Below are 21,554 nucleotides of genomic sequence, written 5' to 3'. Positions count from 1 at the left end.
AGTGTTCCATGATTCATTGTTTGCATATAACACCCAATGCTCCTTGCAGTACGTGCCCTCCTTAGTACCCTTCACCGGCTAACCCATCCCCCCACCCCCCTCCCCTCTGAAACCCTTAGTTTGTTTCCAGGAGTCCATAGTTTCTCATGGTTCCTCTCGCCCTCTGATTTCCATACCGACATTGGTCTTTATCCTATTAAAGTCCATTATAAATATGGTAAAGCATTTTATCAAAGTCAAAAATACTAGTTTCTTCCCAGGAAGATGTAGGTTACATCAACAGAAGTTTCTGGCTGAGATCAGCTTTGGGACCATTTTTCTCTTTCAATAACTTATTCCGTCTTAACTCCCAAACATTAATACTAAGGTTTTGATTATCATAAACTTTTGATACTAAATTCGGAAATTTGGAGGTTTAAAAATTTCATGTCTAAAGAGGGCACTGACTATGCTAAGTGATGGAGATATGAGCATGATCCTTGTTGATGCTGGGGGAACACCCTGAGTGCTGTGAACCCATGGGTGCTTGGTCAAGGGCTCCAGGACGTCCTGGTGGGCTGGCCATGAAGCCCATAGTTCTACATTCAAAGGCCAACTTGGATCCTGAATTTATTTTCCATTTTGCTAATAGACCTTGATGGGCTTCTGCGTTTTTCTCTATTGGTGGGATTATAAAATTATGAAGTTTATTTTAAACATTATGCCTTCAATTTTTGGATTGGTTAAGTAGCTTTGTCTAGCTTGGTATAACTTATACATTCTTTCTACTGAAAGCAGGCAGAGACTAGAAACAATCACATTAACTCATATAGGCTTAAGAAATGTAGAGGAAGTCTCTGTCATCTAAAAAAAAAAAAAAAAGGAAAAAGAAAAGAAATCAAAGCAAGAGTACAGCAGGGACAGGGGCTGTCTTAGCAGTATCTTTATTTTAAGAAATTCTTATTATTTTAAGAATTCAACAATTTGGTCATGAAAAGGGATTGAAAATAGAATCAAAATCTCTTTTCCCCACCTGTCATCACTGAATTTATAGAATTTATAGAATGAATTATATATCATTATGATAATTATATAATAAATATATCCTTCATTCTCTAGTTCAGGTTTATTTATTGCCAATTAACCCATTTGTCACTCTCATTAAGACCTCTTCAGCCACCAAAAATATTTTTAAAAACTCTAACCTCACAGCTTCAAGTTTGCTAATGAATTTCTGGGATCAGTGGGTAACTATGTGAAGCCCCCTCCATCCCATTCTTTGCAGAAGTGGTGCCTTAATGCATGCTGAGAGCTCACATTTAAGGAGGTGGATCAACTGGCATTTGGTAGAGAGAGGATGTATGGTGCTTGGGAATACAGGCTTCAGTGACAGGTAGCATAGCTCACGTTCCTGGCTCTGTCACTTCATATTTGGGTAAGTTATTTACCCTCATCTTGCCTTACTTTCTTCACTATCAAATAGGGGAAATAAAACATTAAAGCAACATTTCAGATACGATTGTGAGCACACGTCAAAGTTTCATTTCAAGATTGCTGGTAAGAGAAAGCCTTTGAGAAGGCAAACCTAGACTGACTTTTGGTGGATGTATTTTGTAGGAGATTATCCGTGAAAACAATGTTTGGTTAAACATCATTAGGATAGTCACAAGCCTGGTTAAATGTCATTGCATTTTGCAATATCTGATTAAAGGTGACAATAATCAAGGTGAAGGAAAGTGTCCTGATCATGCTGAAGGCTTTCTTTGTTTAACAGTGTGCACCTGGAGAAAACACATCCATCCAGATCCAGCTGCATATGAAATGTCATTAGAAATTTAGGACATAGGAATTCAGAGTGCTTATCTCCTAACAATTTGAATTGAGGACCTTACCCCTAAGATTGTGACACTCTTAATGGACTTTTCTTATTTTGGTAGCCCCTCCACTCTTCTCTTTCTGGGTCATGCCTTCAGTGCTCAGTTTATGGCAAGTAGACAGAAAAAGAAACAAAGCACCAGCTTAAATAAACTGATTAAAGAATATGGAAATTATACTCATAAAACTGCCCTTGTTAAATAAGCACATTGGGGTTATGCATCTTTTATTTTGAGTGTCAGCTTTACAGATGAGTTTTTCTTTTTTTTTTCTTTTTTTTTTTTTTTTTTAAAGATTTTATTTATTTATTTGACAGAGAAAGACAGCCAGCGAGAGAGGGAACACAAGCAGGGGGAGTGGGAGAGGAAGAAGCAGGCTCATAGCGGAGGAGCCTGATGTGGGGCTCGATCCCATAACGCCGGGATCACGCCCTGAGCCGAAGGCAGACGCTTAACCGCTGTGCCACCCAGGCGCCCCTACAGATGAGTTTTTCTAATCATAGTATGTGTTGAACCAAAATGAACCAAGCTAGAAGCATCCATTAATTTTTTTCTCCTCATTTTAGGAATATTAGATTTTCCTTTACCAAAGCACTCTTTTTCTCTTTCAGAAATATATCATTTTTTTAAAGTGATCATAAGCAATGAATTTCAATCCTACACTTTCCTTGGTAAATTGAGTTTATTAACACTGCAGTACAAAGTCTATGTGAGGCTTATTAAGGATGTGTTCAAAATGCCCAGATATTTCTTACTATTTTCCCCAAGGCCCCTCCTACAACATGCCCAACTGAATTTGGAAATCTTGTCTTTTAAAATATTCTAAAGTATAGAATAGAGGGGAAAATGTGTGTTCTCATTTCTTTTTGTATTTAAAGAATGCTATTTTACAAAAGGTTAAGATTCTGTTAGTTGAAAATCACAGAATCTCGGCTTGAGCCAGCCCAAATGGAATGGGGGTTTTTCTAGAAAGATCTCAGGTTATCTTACAACATGTGATACAGATTAAAACAGCCAAACCTCAGGAAGTTCAGGAGTGCAACCAAATCTTGGAACAGGAACCAGCCACCCAAGTACGTCAGGACTTTCCATCTGTCTTTTCTGCTGCATTCTGTTCCCCAACATTCTCTCTCTCTCTCTTTCACTGCATGCAAGCTTTCTTCTTGTACTTGAAAATGTGGCCCCTGAGAACTTCTAAGTTTTCCATTTTATAGCTTCAGACATTAAAAATAGTCCAATCTGAACCTTCTTGGTACTGAAACCAAAAAAACTATAGGATTTAATGCCAACTGGCCTGGCTTTGCTCGACTTTCTATCTTTATTTTTTTTAAGACATTTATTTATTTGAGAGAGAGAGAGAGTGCGCGCATGGGGGGAGGAGCAGGGGAGAGAGAGAGAGTTTTCAGCAGACTCCCCGCTGAGTGTGGAGCCCTACATGGGGCTAGATCTCACAACCCTAAGATCATGACCTGAGCAGAAACCAAGAGCTGGACGCTCAACCAACTGAGCCACCCAGGTGCCCCTAAGCCTTCCATCTTTATTTATTTTTTTTTTTTAATAATGATTTTTTATTATATTATGTTAGTCACCATACAGTACATCCCCGGTTTTCGATGTAAGCCTTCCATCTTTAAAGCAATTAACTTTATGTTGGGGAAGGAAGGGGAGCAAATAATAGTATAATTTGCCAATCATGGAGTACATGTGAGTTTGTGTGTGTGTGTGTGTGTGTGTGTGTGTGTGTGTGTGTGTGTGTGTATTTGGTGTTGGGGAAAGGGAAGTGGAATGGATTTGGATAGGGGTAAAGACAGGAATATAAGAACTGGACAGTTCCAGAGGGAAAATCTACAGAGAAAATGCACTGCAGGAGCAGCACAGTTCAGAATCAGGAAGGTGCTAGGATGTAACGGAAGAAAGGTGTAGGATGAATGGGTTTTCACAGGCTAGCTCCATAGGCTCTCTGTCAGGGTGCACCCTGAGGCAGAGGTCCTTGCTTGAATATGTAGATGAGGACACTGATGCTCCCAAGTTTCGTAACTTGTAACTTTAAGCAATGGATTGCTTATTCACAAGGTGAGTGGGGGGCGGGGCTTTGGTCCATCTCAGTGACAAATCTGTTTCTTTCCCTCTCTACCAAAACCAGGAGCTGGGAATAGGAATCAAGAGGAAGGATAAAATCTGAATTAGGGAAGGCACCCCTTGTTTTTGTTTATGTATTGATTGGTTGGTTTCTGTGAACATGTTCCGTAGAAAATTTATAGGTTCTTTTTTTCCCCCTTCTGTTCTTTAAGCCATAGTTGGATACCATGGAGTTACCAATATGCTTTTCCAAAACATAAGCTCTGTCAGCACAATTGCATGTTTGCAGTGCTGAGCGGAAAATTTCTAATAATATGTCTGAACATATGCAGGGATATTAGTTTCTGGGCTTTGAAACAATCATTGCTGGAGGGTTTCCTACCTCTATAGGACATTTAGAATAAATCATCTTACTTTTGCTTGCCTCACATTCTCAGAGGCTACACAATGAACCCTTTTATTATATTAGACCACTTCCATAACTTCATTGCTCACACCTTCTCCCCTTTTAAATTCGTGGGATTTTTTTCCCTGTAAAGGTTGTTTCAAGAATTGCAGTATTTATCACTGCTTTTACTCTTAATTTTGTTCATTACAAGTATTGAGCACTTGCCAGGTTATTTCTTGGTCACAATAGTACCTGCCATGTAAAGATTTTAAATCATGTATGTAAGAAGTGAAGAGAATTGCCCAAAGTCACTATGCAGCAAATGGCTGAGCTGGGATTTGAACTCAGATATAAGTGACCCTAAAGCCCATGATCTCTGTCCAGAAGATAGGAATATTGCCTTCACTCCTGTTACCTCAAGTGATGCTTGTCATCTGTCCTTCCTATCAGTTTTGTAATACAGTGTGTTTAGTTTGCTTTGTTGTGGCCACGCTTCATACCTTGAATTTTCACTTAATCCAGTCTCAGCCTGTTATAATCCTTTTTGCTAACCATTTGCTGTAGCTTTATGATAGCCCATTAATTTTATGTACTACAACGTCCCTAAGAAATTTTCCAATGTTGGACATTTATATTGATTCATCATGACTTCTTTGTGAATGATGGTAATTAGCATACATAGTTTTTATATTTTGAAATATATGCTTAAGATAAAGCCATGTAATTGTGATTGCGGGGTCAAAATCTACAAATGCTTCAGAGCATTTTTAACGTGTGTGGTGAAAATATTTTTCAGAATAGTCATGCTGTTTTCATTGTAAGTAGTAAAGGCCTCATTTTAAGGGTGGGTTGGCATTTTTTGACATGACAGAATTTCCTTGCGTGTTAAATGAGCAGATACCATCTTTTCAAATTTCATGTGTAGTTTAAAATAGATTGCTGGCCACCACCCAAAAGAGAATCATGAGGACAGTGACCTCAATTATCTGCCCCTTTCCACTTCCCTTTAAAAATGTAGAACATTTCCAAAATGTAAAACCACAATCTGTACATTTTGTTCTATAGTAAATGAAAAATCTTATAGATTCTGACGACTTCAAATTAACTTTAAGCCAATGGCAATTTGCCCCAATGTTGAAATGCTTAATGTAATTGCCTAAATAGCTCTGAGCCTTTCATTACACAATAGTGCTAGATGGACCCACCTCGTGTGGTAAAGCCATAGAATTATTTTTCTGTTGCTCAAGTCTGACATAGGTATAGACATACAACAGACCGATTTCTACTATCAATTCATGCAGTTGGATATTTGTTTTTTTCCCTTCGTTTCAGCTGAGTTGGTTTATTTTTTTTTTGCTTTTGCTTTATCTTCCGTTAGGTGTTTACCAAACTACTGTGAGCATGGAGGAAGCTGCTCCCAGTCCTGGACTACCTTCTACTGTAACTGCAGTAACACAGGCTACTCTGGTGCCACCTGCCATAACTGTGAGTAGTTATGATTTCCCCCACAGAATGGGCAAACGTCCAGGAATACCAGTGTTAACTTCAGGATGCATTCAGCATGGGGCAGGCACTGAATGAATGTTCATTCATTCAACATGTGTTTCTTGAGAAGCAGTTATATATGCCCATCCCATGCTGTCCATGCGGGATAGATAGATGCATACAGGTCATATCCTCATGGAGTTTATGGCTTGGCAGAAGCACAGACAGGAAGTGGAATCAGTGTTGGAGGCAGAGGTGAGACAATGTGCCTACGCCCACAAAGGAGAGCCACTAAGTCAAGTACATTGTCTAGATGGGCTCAGGTGCGCTGTTGTAAGAAACAATATAACATCTCAGTGGCCTAAGTAGCCAGTCGTTGTGTCCTGCCTGTGTTATGTGCTCATCTCCCATTGGCAGAGGCCCCTCTCCCACTTTGTCCTCATTCTGGGATGCTTACAGAGACTCCGTCACCTAGAAGGTTGCCATGGCAGAGAGAAGCACAAGGAAGCATGTGCTCATTGTTGAAAGTTTCTGCCTGGAAGTGGCAAACATCACTTCCGCTCACATTCTGTTGGGCAAGTAGCGTCATGAGTGTTCACCTGAATTCAAGAGGAGAGGAAGTGCAGGCTTGCCATGGGATCGAAGAGGACAGAACAAGCACATCTTGTTAAGTGCAGATGACTGAACTCTGGTGTTAGGGAGGCTTCATATAGAAGGCCTGAGCTGATCCTTGGTAGGAATGCTGCAGAGAAAGAAAAGCAAAAGCAAACTGAATATCTAAGTGGTTTTGCGTGGCTGGAGAGTGCCGACAATGAGAAGAAGTGGGAAGAGACGAAGCAGGGAGCCAGGCAGACTGGAACACACAAAGAGTAAGGGGTGACGAGTAAAAAACAAATAAATAGCACGAGCCCTGATTACTGTAATTTTATAGTCCCGTTGGGGTCACCAAACAAAAACACATGACAAAATAGAGGTTTGCCATGCAGAGAATTGTGTGTCAAACTGTGTGAAGTGAACTGTAAGTATAATTTAGAAAGACATAATCTGAAGGTGCTGGCTATAGTTGCAGGAGATTTCATCGAAAATGTGAGCTGTGAAATTGACTTAGGAGGTAGTAGAGGGACCTGCTAGAAAAAAACTTAAAAAAAAAAGCCAAGGAGCTGCTAAAGACTACAGTGAGGTCCACTTGGGGCAAAACTCACCAGGGCTTCTTAAATTCCTGCTGTTGCTGGGATGGCACTTAGGGATCTGGAAAATGAATGGGAGATGTCAGCATGGCTGAGATCAGACTCTGATCCAGGGTGGGCAGTGTCATCACTCTCATCCCTGAAGACCTCTCAGCCCTTCTACCCCCTTTCTGTGCCTTGTAAGGTAGCATTGACAAATGATGCCCACAGAGGTGTCTAATCTAATCAGAGAAGACATAGCCCAAAGGTCATCACAGGATGTTACTGCTGTTGGATCCCTATGGAACTGAAAAGCACCACTTGGCTTTATAATGAAGTGTATTACTTACAATTTTCTATTCAGAAATTTGTAACAGTGGTGGGAGCACTGGATTAAGAGAGATGAGATTTAGATTATACCTAGCTCTTGTACTTGAATAAGGGTATGATTGTATCACTCCAGAGCTCAGTTTCTTCACAGACCTTATAAGGGAAATTTAATGAAATCCTGTGGGCCATTTTAAGGAGAAAATTACATGTTTTGCTTACAATTCCCAATGAATACCAATCTATAAGTGTTGAGCCTAGTTCCAGAAATATCATCCTTAAGTAGCCCAGAACAATGTATACATACACAGACACATTGCATGATGTATACAGTACTGTCCAGATTGTCATATCAGTGCTCTTGTAAGAAGCACAGTGATGACCAGAATAGCCATTGATGTAATAGTGAGGACCTCGAAGGAGATTTAAGTCAAAGCTATCCAATTTTTGGCCAAATCACATGACAACATGTCTATGATTTTTCAAGCTGATTCTGTTCACTTTCTCCTAAAGTAATTTACACTAATTTGAGGAGTTCATCTCTATGGATACTATTCTTCTTTCATTTTCTCCATCCATAAGGTTAAAAATAGAATATTTCCATGTTTTTTTAAAAAAACTGTGAAGTTGAAAATCAATAGAGGTGAGGTGCTGATTTTTAAAAGAATGCTGTCAAAGCTGATGAGTAGGAGACTCAACACACAAGGTCTTAAAAAATACCATTCTGTTTTATAACGCCTTCTGATTCCCCTTGCTGTGAAATTGCTCAGTGCCTATACTATAGGTCGCAGCATTGTTAAACTCTTTCTTCCCTTCTGGGCACCCAGCCAGGAGAAATCAGAGGTAGTTGGATGGCTCTGAGGTTTGGCAGACACACCTGGTATACCTGTGTAATTCAGGAATGTGTCACCCTCTAACTCATTTTTTTCCCCTTCCCCAGTTGGGTGAGGACCATTGTTTTGAGTCAGATTTGTAAATTGAGTGAATCAAGGCATGCTTTCCTGCCTGGAAAAACGCAGGTGCCCCCAACGTGGGACATAAAAGATGAGAGATGCCAAAATGCCAAAGACAACACAAAGGATATCTTCGGGTAAAATAAAACAAGCAAGTTCACAGCTCCACTCTTGTAGAAATGGCAGTGTCCTTGGTGGGTTGAGGCATACTTCCCTGAAGCAGTCATCCACAGTCAGAACACCAAATAAAGTCTTCAGATTTAGAAGATATTTATCATGCTATTTAAGGCTGATAATTTCTTGAGTATTCTTAGTCTTCTGTCTCTTCAAGCTCTTCTCGGTTTGTTTTATTTTTTCATTATGGGTGCTTTCAAATGAATGTGAACCAACATGCTGAGGACAGATAGGATTAACTTCTTTCTGTCCAGCCTTTGTGGATAAGAGATGAATCTGGGTGAGGGGGAGAGTATGATGGACTCTAAGAAATAGCAAAATGGGAATTCCCAAAGTCTCTAGGCAGAGCAGGGTGCTGTTAAAAGTAAATATATCACGCCATTTCAATTTTCTTTCCTCCTTACCTGATAACACATAAAGAACTTGGGTGTATAAGTTACATTATTTTTCAAACACACTTTACTCAAAACCACCTGTTCAAGAAGGAGGTGGTGAGTATGTGGACAATTCCTATGCTATCTGGCAGCCTCCTCATATTAGGTGGAAATGTGAGACTCTCATCCCATAAACTGTCACTCAACACCATTATGTCATGTCTTTATGCTGTTTTGATTAGGAATTTTCTTCTCTATGTTGTATCCTATTCTCCAGAGGAATAACTGAAGATATATTAATATTTGCAGTCCACATAAGTCCTGTCAACCCAACCAATGATCAGAGCTTTCAGACGACCAGAGATGTTCACCATGGTTCTTGGTTTTATATAGTGTGCAAGTTTGGAAGGTTGTGTATTAAAAGCCAAAATTCTAAGTATTTAGGGTATATCCTAGTCAAGATATACCATGAATCCAAGTTAATATTAAAAGGAAGAGGTTTTGATTACAGGAGCCTAATGCGTAGTCTACAATGTAATGATAAGGTGAGATGGATATTACTGTCTCCATTTTATAGATGAGCACATTGAGGTCCAGAAAAGTTGCATACCTTCCTCAAGGTCACATAGCTAGTGAAGCTGGGACTTGAATGGTTGGAATCTGGCTACAATGCCAGAAAGAAAAGCCCTGTATCTTTTTTTGGGGGGGATTTAACTTTTTTATTATGTTATGTTAGTCACCATCCAGTGCATCATTAGCTTTTGATGTAGAGTTCCATGATTCATTGTTTGCGTATAACATCCAGTGCTCCATGCAATACCCTCCATGCAATACCCTTAATACCCTTCACTGGGCTAGCCCATCCCCCCACCCCTCCCCTCTAAAACCTTCAGTTTGTTTCCCGGAGTCCATAGTCTCTCATGGTTCATCTTCCCCTTTGTTCCACCCCCGCCCCACCTTCATTTTTCCTTTCCTTCTCCTAACGATCTCCCTGCTATTCCATATGTTCCACAAATAAGTGAAACCATATGATAATTGTCTTTCTCTGCTTGCCTTATTTCACTTAGCATAATCTCCTCCAGTCCCATCCATGTTGATGCAAATGTGGAGGTTCTTCAAAAAGTTAAAAATAGAGCTACCCTATGACCCAGCAATTGCACTACTGGGTATTTACCCCAAAGATACAGATGTAGTGAAAAGAAGGGCAATATGGGCCCCAATGTTCATAGCAGCATTGTCCACAATAGCCAAACCGTGGAAGGAGCCAAGATGCCCTTCAACAGATGAATGGATAAAGATGTGGTCCATATATACAAGGGAATATTACTCAGCCATCAGAAAGGATGTATCTTTTTTTTTAATATTTATTTGTTTATTAGAGAGAGAGAGACCACAAGTACAAGTGGGGGGAGGGGCAGAGGGAGAGAATCTTCAAGCAGACTCTGTGTTCAGCTTGAAGCCCAATGTGGGACTTGATCTCACGCCCATGAGATCATGATCTGAGCCCAAACCAAGAGTTGGAAGCCCAACCAAACTGAGCCACCCAGGTGCCGCAAGCCCTGTATCTTATTTCCTTTCTCAAACAAGTAAGACATTTGCAAACCTCTCTGTTGAACTTAGTGATGTGATATCTGTGACTTCCTTCATATCGCTTGAGACACACTAAGATATCATGGTACTGTAATTGAAAATGCAGTTCTAGAAGACCAAGACATGAGGAAGCTTTTGTATTGTAGAATAATCATGGAATCATCATGAAAGAAAGTAGGATGAAATAGCATTTGATAGACAGCCAAAATTAAAATGAATAAAAGAAATAGGGAAGCCTATTGAAAACAGACAGGCAAGAGCCAAGACATGTTGTTAGGAATATCTATGCTATATTTTGGAATACTGCATATGTTTCCCTGGCTCAAGAAAAGAAAAGTAAATAGCTCTATTCATTCATTCCCAAAGCCCAAATGGTATTCTTATGAAGCACTTTCCCCTAGGGGAAGTCTGAGCTCACTTCCCATTATAACCAAAGCTTTTTATGTGCTATTGCAATATCTATAAATACCACCTTAATGACTACATAATAAATAATCTATTAAATGACTTTATTCAAACATTCTAATCTATTTTTTTATTTTTTAGGGGAGAGGGGGCCTGTGTTGTTTCCAAATATTTATTATTATAAACAACACTGTAGTGAGCACCTTTGTGTTTAAATAATTTTTAAATCTCTCGTGTTCTATTTTTTTTTTTCTTAGAATGCCTTAGCAATGACATTACTGAGTTAAAGATGATGAATAGTGTTAAGGATCTTGATTCATATCTTCAGCTTGCTTTCCTAAAGTCCTGCTACACTTTTTACTCTGATCACTATTTTCTGATATCTTGTTTTATCTTCTCTGCCAGAATTGGTTTACTATTACGAGTAAAACTGTTAGACATGCATTTTTACCAAAACATTTACATATTTAAATGAAAATTATTACTGACCCTCTTGATGAGTTCCAGATGAAGAAAAAGGTGTTTTGTTTTGTTTTGTTTTTTAGGTCACTTACACATAAGATCGTCTCCGCAGAATTCTATTTCATCACTCCAAAGTACCTTTTGAAAGCACATCTGGTCATACCTATGCATTTGATGATTCCTTTCCCATTGAGTGGACCTAATAAGTGATAGAAGTACTTACTTATCATTTTCTCTATGTCTCCTATTGACTGGGATTGTCCTTGATCTTCTCACTATGTCAGATGACATTCACGTGGGCCTTTTGCAGGATCCCTTCACTATTCCGCAGCTGTGCTAATCCCTTTTTGCAGGGCAGCCTCTGACATCCTAACAATGCTCACTTTTTAGCTCACTTTGCAGTTGGGCAAGAGGATGTCAGCTTTCTTCCTCTCCCAAGCCTGATATAGTGCTTCTCCCACTGGGCAGTCAATAGTCAGGTATTGATTAGGAACATGTCAAGTTGTCTGGCTATCAGACTCTACACTAGTCATCACAGAGAGATAACACTTTTGCTGTTTTAGCAGTAGGTAAATGGTCCTCTAACTGTATAGCATTTTGTGGTTGGAGCGACAGGTTGGAGAGGGTAGAGGATTCTGGTAATAAGAGGTTTATTTAAAAGCATCACTTACAGCTCTTAACTCAGAGCAACTCATATCCTAATATTATCCTGTGGGTTTCTCATCAATATCTAAAGAAAATTCATCTTCATACTTAACCCCCAGTGCCTTCTGGCAGGTGTTCCCAGCTACAACTAGACACCTAAAGGAGAAGAAAAAAAATAAATAAGAGTAATGAATTGTTGAATCCACGCCCTGCTTCATTTTACGACACTAACCACAGTCTTTTGTGTCATCATTATTTTTATTTATGTTAACTCCCTTACTGAGACTATAAACTCCTTTAGAGAAGGAACTGTGTCTTGTTTATATTTGTACTAAACATATCCAAGGAATTGGTGACATAAAGGGCATACCATGTAATTGGTAAGACAGACAGTTAAGTGGGAAAGGGTCATTCAGTGCGCCATTAGATGGGAACTCCATAAGGACGGGATGGTGTCTGAATCTTTTCTGTGTCTCCAGCCCCTTGTCTAATACCTGACACATAGTAGAAATGTGCTGTTTGCTGTATATATCAATGGATAAATGAAACACGTGCATGCACACAGTAATGGTGAGTTCCTGGGGCAAGGGCACTGTCATTTTCCAGGGAGGTGGGAAAGTTTTCTCAGCAATTGACCTTGGAGCAGAGCCTTAGAGGATGCAAAAGAATAAGAGCAAGAAGGAGGAAGAGTGAGCAAAATGTACAAAGGCAGAGAGACATGGTCACACAGCACAGAGAGGACTCTCCAATGCCTAGCATGGCTAGAATCTAAGGTGCAATGGGGGAAGATGGAAAGGCAGGAAAGGCAGCCAGAGAGAGGATGGGTGATCATTTCAGAAGGAGCGTGGCTCTCTGTTGAACATTTAGGAGCCAGCCACGGTTTCATGCTTTTGCTTTATTTCTGGGGAATGACTTGTTAATATTTATTTTGTTATTGTTTGTGTTTTGCTTATCAGGTTTCAGTTTTTTTAATGTTTTTTTTATTACATTATCTTAGTCACCATACAGTACATCCCTGGTTTCTGATGCAAGGTTCGATGATTCATTAGTTGCATATAACACCCAGTGCACCATGCAATATGTGCCCTCCTTACTAAGGGAATTATAACTGTGATGGTTTTGTAAAGTACACACTGAAGTTGGAAGACGGAGATGTGGGTGCAAGGAAGAGATACTGGATGCTCTTTGCAGTTGTATGGACAGTAAATGATGAGAGTCAGAGCCAGCTAGAAAGAAGGGACCTGACTTGAAAGGCATATCTAAAATTGGATCAAACAGACTTGAAGACAAATCGAATATAGCAGGGAGAAGGATGATTTTTAGCTTTTTAGTTTGGAAGCCTTCATGAATGAAGAATGTAGTGACTGGGTTCCTAGGTCTGCCTGGGCCTGACAGCCTCCTGTCAAATTGAGGTCCTACAACTTACAAGCTGTATTACCTAGGGCAAGTTATGTGAGTTCTATGTGCTTTAACTTCCTTATTTGTGATATGGGGTTAATAATAGCAGTCACATAATGGAATATGAGGATTAAATAAAATAATCCCCCTAAAGTAGTTAGCCCAACGTCTGGCAAATGCAAAAGTGCCTGTTCCATGTTAGCTGCTATTTGAACAGATAGAGGAAGAGATTCAGTGGATGCTGTTATCAGTTCAGGTTGGGTAACAGTGTCAGTCTGGAGAGGTGCTCATGGTACTGAAGTAGCTGGAAATCTGCGAGTGAAGTCTGGGAAGAAGATCAGAATTGTGAGGTGTGGAGTGCCTGACGCCTCTGGAGTGGCTGAAGTCACTCAAGTGTGCCAGGCCAAGGGTGGAATCTACAAAGTAAACCATTTTAAAAGACTCAAGAAAAAACACAAATGAGACACATTGTGAAAGAACGGTGGGGAAAGAGAAGGGAAGCCTAAAGAAAGTGGTATCTTGAAGGGCAGAAGAGAAGTGTTCCAAGAATAGATTATAAACAAAAGTGTCTGAGCGATAACCCCCAGATTACTTCATCATAGTGTCTGGGGTTGTTGAATGACTAGATGGGTGTTTATAAAAGAAGTGGCCAAAAAGCACAACAAGGGAAAGAAAGAAATCATTTTTCTAGAGGCGATCTGTGACTGTGGAAGTATTAGAACGTACTGGAATTTGCTGTTTCAAGAAAATTTGTGAATTGATGACTATCACAGGTGTTGTCAGGATCCAGGGGATTCCAAACCACTACCTGCCATTGAGATGATTTCATTCTCCTTCAGGAAAAAAGACCATTATCTTTGCATTCATTAATAAACAAGTAACAGAAAGCAGTATGTAAGGATGCAGGGTGGTTGCTTCTCTGTGAAAAAAGAGATTGGAACAGGCTGAGCTGGGATGGAAAGAGTTCTCAAAGGATTGATTGGGTACACAAGGGCCAGATGTGGTTAGGCAGAGAAGTCTTAGGAGAGTGTTTCCAGAGTGAGAACCAGAGGAAGGATTTGATATAAGGATGAGCACTGAGAATATTTGGGTTTCTCTAGAGGCACTAGCCTAGGGGCAAGGGAATGGACATTTGTTTAGCTTATTTTAAGGGCCATGAATTATATTCGGTGGCTTACCCATGTCATCTCACTTTCTGAGGACCCTTCAGTTCTTAGCTTTGACCTTGTTAGACTGTGGCAATTCTTCAAACAACTGGGTCTTTACATGTGCAGATCTCTTGACAAAATCTCTTTTTCCCCAAGTGACCTCATCAACTCCTGCTGGAAACCTACCCAGGACCTTTCCTAGTTGCTGTTCCACTTTGTTCCTTTGGTAACCATTCAAGTAGAATTTATTCCATCATATTAACATGGAAGGTTTTGTTCTTGTTTTCCTTACCAAACTGCTAATGTTTTGTGCATCTCTTTTGTGTAATATATGGCACACACAAGTGCACGGTAGAGGACCCATGGATGTAAATATCTCTTTTATGGCCAAATGCTTAAAGCCACAGAGCTAGAGGAAGTGGGATCTGAACCGAGTTCTAGATGGCTTGAAAGCACTTCCTCTTCACATTATGTCTCTAAGTGGAAGAAAGAGCACTCTTAAATATTTTATAGAACATGACATGATTTAAAAACAAAACTGATACAAAGACTTCTTACCAGAAAGGAGGAGGAAATCAAGGTTTCGTACTCACCTCGAATCGATTTTCTTCCTTTTGAACAAATCTCAATGATGTAAGAGGTTCCCACAGTCATTTCCTACATGTTAATTTGTTCTGTTTGTTCTTTCCTTCCTCTTTTCTCCATCTCTCCCTTCGTTTTCCCTTCCTGTCATTAATTGAGGCTAAGTAAAGCCAACTTCAAATACTTACGTTGGATTGACAATGTGCAAGAAATGTAATCACAAGCTTTGGCTTTATTCCAAATCCTTAGAAGCAACAAAAGATCCCCAAATATGAAAGAATATAATTAACTGGAGATAATTTAATTGTTGATGTTGCCTTCCTTTGGAGAACCATTGATATTTACTTTGAACACTGAGCAGGAACAATGAGCATTTATTTTTAATGTATTTCAATCAACAGAAGACTAATTGCCATAGAAATATAAAGCTCTGGTATGTCCCATGAGTTGGAAGTAATCTGGACTGGATACATACATATTAAACTCAATATATGAAGACGCATTTTCCATCTGTGCCTCAGCTTTGGATCCAGACAGATCTGGGTCATATTTACAACTCTCTGGTCTTGGGCAAATTACTTAACTTTTTCAGCCTTGGTTGCTTGATATCTAAAATAATAACTCATTCAAACAGTTACTATATGCACTACAGCTAAGGAATGAGAAACATCTAGCACCATGTTTGCAATTTGGCATTTCTATGTTAAATGCTATCTATTATGTATTTAAAAGTATGTTTGTGAAAATTTATGTATATTTTCATGTAAGAGACATTCAGTAATTTATCTGCCAATGCTAACAAGTCATATGACTGTAAAAGATCTTTTACACTGTAGAATGCTAAACAGATATTAGGTTCTGGCACAGGTGTTACCATTAGCAAAACTGAGAAGCACCATGTCCAAGCTGGGGCTCAAGGGGCCAGAAGGTAGATCCGTCTCTGCCACAAATGACCTTAGGCAAGTCACATACTTCATATAACCCATATTCCTCAGGGGTACAATGTGGATTATATATGGATTATACATGGTCACTAAGAAAGATTATTTTGATCTTCACTGACAGTTTGACTCAGGACGAGCGTGCTGACTCTCTTCAGTGTGTTGTTATCATACTCCGCTGTTGCTATTTCTCATCTTAGCCATTCTCTATGTTCTAGCTCAGGATATCATTTGCATAGATCATATAGCCCATTTATTGACTGTGGTTTAGAAAACACTAAGGACTCTTTTACAGTGTTACCTCGAAAAATCTTCTGAAGTAAAACAAGTTAAAATGTGAGGGTGTAAGGGTCACACATGCTTAAAGCTCTTGCATCTTGCCCTTGAAGCATTTGGTAGAGTTAAACTGCCGTGGTTTTCATCAGGAACGGTTCAACTCAGGGGTGCCTGGGTAGCACAGTCGTTAAGCGTCTGCCTTCGGCTCAGGGCGTGATCCCGGCGTTCTGGGATCGAGTCCTACATCGGGCTCCTCCACTGGGAGCCTGCTTCTTCCTCTCCCACTCCCCTGCTGTGTTCCCTCTCTCGCTGGCTGTCTCTCTATCACATAAATAAATAAAATCTTAAAAAAAAAAAGGAATGGATCAACTCAAAGAATAATAAGAGGAATAAGGAATAAGAGAATGAGAGAGACAGCATGATCACTTAAATAGTTTCTCAATTTTACTTTATTTTTTAAAAAGATTTTTAATTATTTATTTAACAGAGACAAAGAAGGAATGAGCAGGGAGAGCAGCAGGCAGAGGGAGAGGGAGAAGCAGGTTCCCCGCTGAGCAGAACCTGACAAGGGGTTCAATCTCAGGACCCTGTGATCATGACTTGAGCCGAAGGCAGATGCTTAACCAACTGAGCCACCCAGGTGCCCCTGCCAATTTTACTTTAAATGATAGAGTGAGACTGGACTATCTAACGTGTCATGAAACAAAAGAATTTTTAGTGTGCTCAGCTTGAAACTTGCAAAAATATTTTGACTGTGTAATATAGAGATAAAATTTAGAAAATATTTCTTTATCCATTAAAATTCCATGACACAATAGCACGGTGACCTACGGCAAGTTATTTCACCAGTCTGAGCCTCACTTGCACCATATACCAAGGGAATATGATAGAACGTGTCCCTTATTGCTCCCGGGAGAAATTCATTAATCAATGGGCATGAAATCCCTTTAACAAGTATAAGTCTAGCCCTTCCTTATAGGTTCTTTCTTCTTATATATGTACATAATTTTGTTTCCAAAATGAGGGACAAGGCAAGTATTCATAGGAAGGACCCTGGGTTTAGAGCAGTTTAGAATGCAGAGCCCAACCACATTCAATTACAAGACCCAAGTAGGACTAAAACCTGGATATTCTTGTCGTCTCTAATTTTATCATTGTGTGTATCTAGCCAAGGTAAGTTGTTGGTGATGAAATTCTAGGGTTATTTCAAAATTTAGTTTGTGCTACTTGCTTTCTAAAAGGAACTCTGAGTATATCACTTGTCAGCTTCAGATTCTTCATGGCTCTCCATTATCTTAATGATAAAATCTCTGCTTCTCAGCTCAGTAAATATGGCTCTTCATCCCCTGGAGCCCTCATAAGTCACAAAGAGTTTTCATTAATGGCCCCATATGTATCCGTATTATAGTAGATCTGATTGACTTTCAGTCCTAAGTGCATCAAATTCTTTTTACCTCCGTTCTCCTGACCCTGAATGTTTGTTTGCTTGTGTGTTTTTAAGTAATCTCTACACCCAACGTGGGGCTTGAACCTACAGCCCTGAGATCAAGAGTCACGTGCCCTACTGTTGAGCCAGCCAGGCACCCCTGACTCTGAATGTTTTTCCTGACTTTTCCTTCCAGAGAATTCTCTACTCTGCCTCAACACTCTGCTTGGGTAATCAAGCATTAGTTTAAGCTCCTTGAGTACAGGCACTTGGGCTTCTCTTCATGCCTGTGTCCTCAATACCTAGCATCAGCTCTGGAATAAATGTTGAGAGAATGGAGTTTTAATTTTCACATTGTTGGCTTCACTTCACTTCATACTTCCTTGAAGTGTATTTGTGTGTATTTTCCACTGAAAGGAGAAAGATAAGAAACCATATCATAGCCCATGGCATCCGTTAGGCTTTCTCTTGGTCACCATGAGGAGAAACTTCCTGTTTTTACCTTGACGAGAGACCTGAAGATATGGCTTTGAATTCAGAGCACATTTCTTAGTGACCCCCATGTCTAGTCCCCCATTAGCTTTCTTTTTCTTTTCTTTTCTTTTCTTTTTTTAAATAATAATATTTTTTAATTATGTTAGTCGCCATACAGTGCATCCCTGGTTTTTGATGTAAAGTTCCATGATTCATTACTTGCGTATAACACCCAGTGCACCATGCAATACGTGCCCTCCTTACTACCCATCACCAGCCTATCCCATTCCCCCACCCCCCTCCCCTCTGAAGCCCTCAGTTTGTTTCCCAAAGTCCATAGTCTCTCATGCTTCATTCTCCCTTCTGAGTGCCCTCCTTACTACCCATCACCAGCCTATCCCATTCCCCCACCCCCCTCCCCCCTGAAGCCCTCAGTTTGTTTCCCAGAGTCCATAGTCTCTCATGCTTCATTCCCCCTTCTGATTACCCCCCTTTCTTTCTTTTTTTTTTAAGATTTTATTTATTTATTTGACAGAGAGAGAGACTGCCAGGGAGAGAGGGAACACAAGCAGGGGGAGTGGGAGAGGAAGAAGCAGGCTCCCAGCAGTGGATCCTGATGCGGGGCTCGATCCCAGAACGCTGGGATCATGCCCTGAGCCGAAGGCAGATGCTTAACGACTGCACCACTCAGGTGCCCCATACCCCCCTCCCTTTCTTTATCCCTTTCTTCTCCTACCATTAGCTTTCAAAAGGGCTTGTAAATCACCTTTCAGGTGGTATAGTTGTAGTCACGATTTTAAGATACTAGCACAAAAAGGACATTTGGATAAGTAAATATATGTAGAAAACATAAAAAGCAAATAAAGCTGTCCATCGTCAGAGCGGGACATGTAACTGAGTTTATTAGTCTGTCAACGGAGGAGTTGTCAAAGTCAGTTTTTGGCAGCGCAGATTTCCCGCTTGCAGCTAATGTGATGATGAAGACCTTGGCAATCATTCCCTTGCTCCTGTCTCCCTGATCCTGTTGTCTTGATGGCTGAAAGAGGAAATGAGTGAATCCATCTGCTAGCATTTGATTTCACTGCTGCATGTTGTCTAAATGGACATTCAGTGCAATCACTTGTTATGTAACCTGTAGTCTGGGGATGCCTGGAGCTCACAGGCCATCAGAGTAAGGACCTAGGCTCTCTAGCTTACTTAAGAGACCTCTTCAGTCCGATGACATTCCTAGGGGTTTGTCAAAAGGAGTAGACAATAAATGCTTTTAAGTTTGTTTTGTTTTATGGAGATGAAGCATGAAAAGAGAATTGTTTTTGAAAATAATTCTGCCTGGGGTTCAGATCTAGGCTCTGACAGTTACTAAGTGAGTAACTAGGAAAACTTACTCAATGTCCTTGAAACTTGGTTTTCTCATCTCTAAATTCTAGAAATAATCATGTCTGTATCTTGGGATTTTTTGATGATTTTTGGTGATAAATAGAGAGATCACCTTGGAGCATCAGGTGCAGTGCCTGTTTAGGGGGCTCTTGATTTACTCACTTTCTGTCATAAATCCTCTGCACTTTTACCTTTTCTGGTTTTCTGTAGAGAGCTTTTAGATTAGTAACAGATGCTGATTTCTATGTTTGGAAGGGACCTTTCAGTACAAGTATGTTATTTACATCCTTCCTCAAGTGATGCTGTAGAACCAGGGTGATCAATACCTTCTGCTATTACTGTGCCTCTCTGGTGGGCAGAAGATTTGTTTCTCTTAGAAGCTAGAATGTACCTTCTTTTAACTCTGGTTAGTCTTTCTTGTGTCTTCAGTGAACCCACCATGGACAACCTGCCATTTAAGCCCCTTGCCGGGTGTTGAGAAGTTCCCCAAAGAACAGGACTTGACATCATTTTCTTCCCCCTGCATCACATGTCAGTTGCCTTTAACTAAGGATGTTGTTGGTGGTCTCCATAGTTCCTGTAATGACTGGATTCAGAAAGTATTTAGGTAATATTACTCAGGGAAAGAAATTGCTTTTATTTACATTAAGCAATGATAGTATATTTATTATTATCACACAATAATCACAGTTGATCCCCAAATCTGTGAACATAGGTGATTCCCATACATTATTTTGACTGCTGTTATGTTAGAATTTAATGAAGACATTTATTTTCGTTTAGGACCAATTCGTGACAATCTCTCCTCTTTTCAGATCACTCTTCCATACAACATAATATTCTATCAAGGGTGTGTAAATGGGTGATACCTGAGCAATTGAAGATCGTATTCCTGTTCTCAAGGACTTTAAAATTAGCAGGAATGGTGGGGACCTATATTATATACTCAGAAGATAGCTCAAGATTGTACATGGTCAAATAACTAATTGACTATAGGTAAAGATAAAAATATAGGCATCGGGCAGGAGGGACCAGATGAGACATGAAGCAGGAGAGGGGAATGTTCAGTAATTCTAGACTTGAGATACACCTGATAGGTAAGTGTGATCTGCTCAGCCAGAGAAAGTGGGGGAGGGTCAAGAATACAGGGTGAAATTAACTTGGCTGGAGTTGGGATAAATAAGGAGACTGACTTCTATGGACTGAGGTCTTTACTAACGAAGAAGAATGATGATGATAAACACAATTGGCATTAGTCAGCAGGGTTTAAGCAGAGAAGCAGAATCAGGAGGAGATATGTATTAAGAGATTTATTCCCCCCAAAATGGCCTATGCAAGTATGGGAGCTGGCAAGGCAAGACTGAAGTCGTAGGGCAGGCAGTCAGGAGGGGCAGGCTAGAATACTAAGGCAGCAGCAGGAGCTACAGTGCACAGGTGCAGTTTCTTCTTCAGGGAAGCCACAGCTCTGCTCTTAGGCCTCTCAACTGATTGAAACAGGCCCATCCAGATATTTTAGGATGATCTCTTTTACTTAAAGTCATTTGATTATGAACTTTAATCACATTTCCAAAATACCATCACAGCAGTACCTAGATTAGTGCTTGACTGAATAACTGGGGACTATAGTCTAGCCAAGTTGACACATAAAATTGGCCATTACTGTCTGCCCAACTGTCACCTTCGTACCTATATTCATTTCATCATATTAAGAAATACCATGTCTACCACGTCATACTTCTGCTTGATATGGTACCACTCTCTTGTTACAGCTGATATCATATAGGATTGTTTAGCACCTTAATAATACTAGTTACAATGTTACCACCATCAGCCCTGGTGTAACTAAGATGCTGACCAGGTGATATTTTATGCAATTAAACACAACTCTGTATTTGTTTCCTTACCCTTGCTTTGCATTTTATTTAATGAAGATAATTTCTTCTCCCTTTTGATATAATCTTGGGAAAGAATCAGATTTTCTTCTTATTTGTAGGTGATAAACATTCTTTTGATTCCTTTATATCACAAAAC

At 39.9% G+C, this 21,554-nt stretch overlaps 1 protein-coding gene across 1 annotated transcript in view; it reads left to right on the top strand.

Moving 5' to 3' along the window:
- The window catches only part of CNTNAP5 (contactin associated protein family member 5), a 780,199-nt gene that overhangs the window by 453,835 nt on the left and 304,810 nt on the right, over positions 1 to 21,554 (top strand). Inside the window, exon 11 of the mRNA XM_044388305.3 lies at positions 5,699 to 5,805. Coding sequence (XP_044244240.1) covers positions 5,699 to 5,805 — 107 coding nt within the window. The remainder of the gene's footprint in view (positions 1 to 5,698; positions 5,806 to 21,554) is intronic.

The sequence above is a fragment of the Ursus arctos genome, unplaced genomic scaffold (genome assembly GCF_023065955.2).
Source record: "Ursus arctos isolate Adak ecotype North America unplaced genomic scaffold, UrsArc2.0 scaffold_1, whole genome shotgun sequence".
NCBI classification, from domain to species: domain Eukaryota; kingdom Metazoa; phylum Chordata; class Mammalia; order Carnivora; family Ursidae; genus Ursus; species Ursus arctos.
Note: the sequence above shows the minus strand (reverse complement) of the source record. Positions and strands in the feature narration are given on the sequence as shown.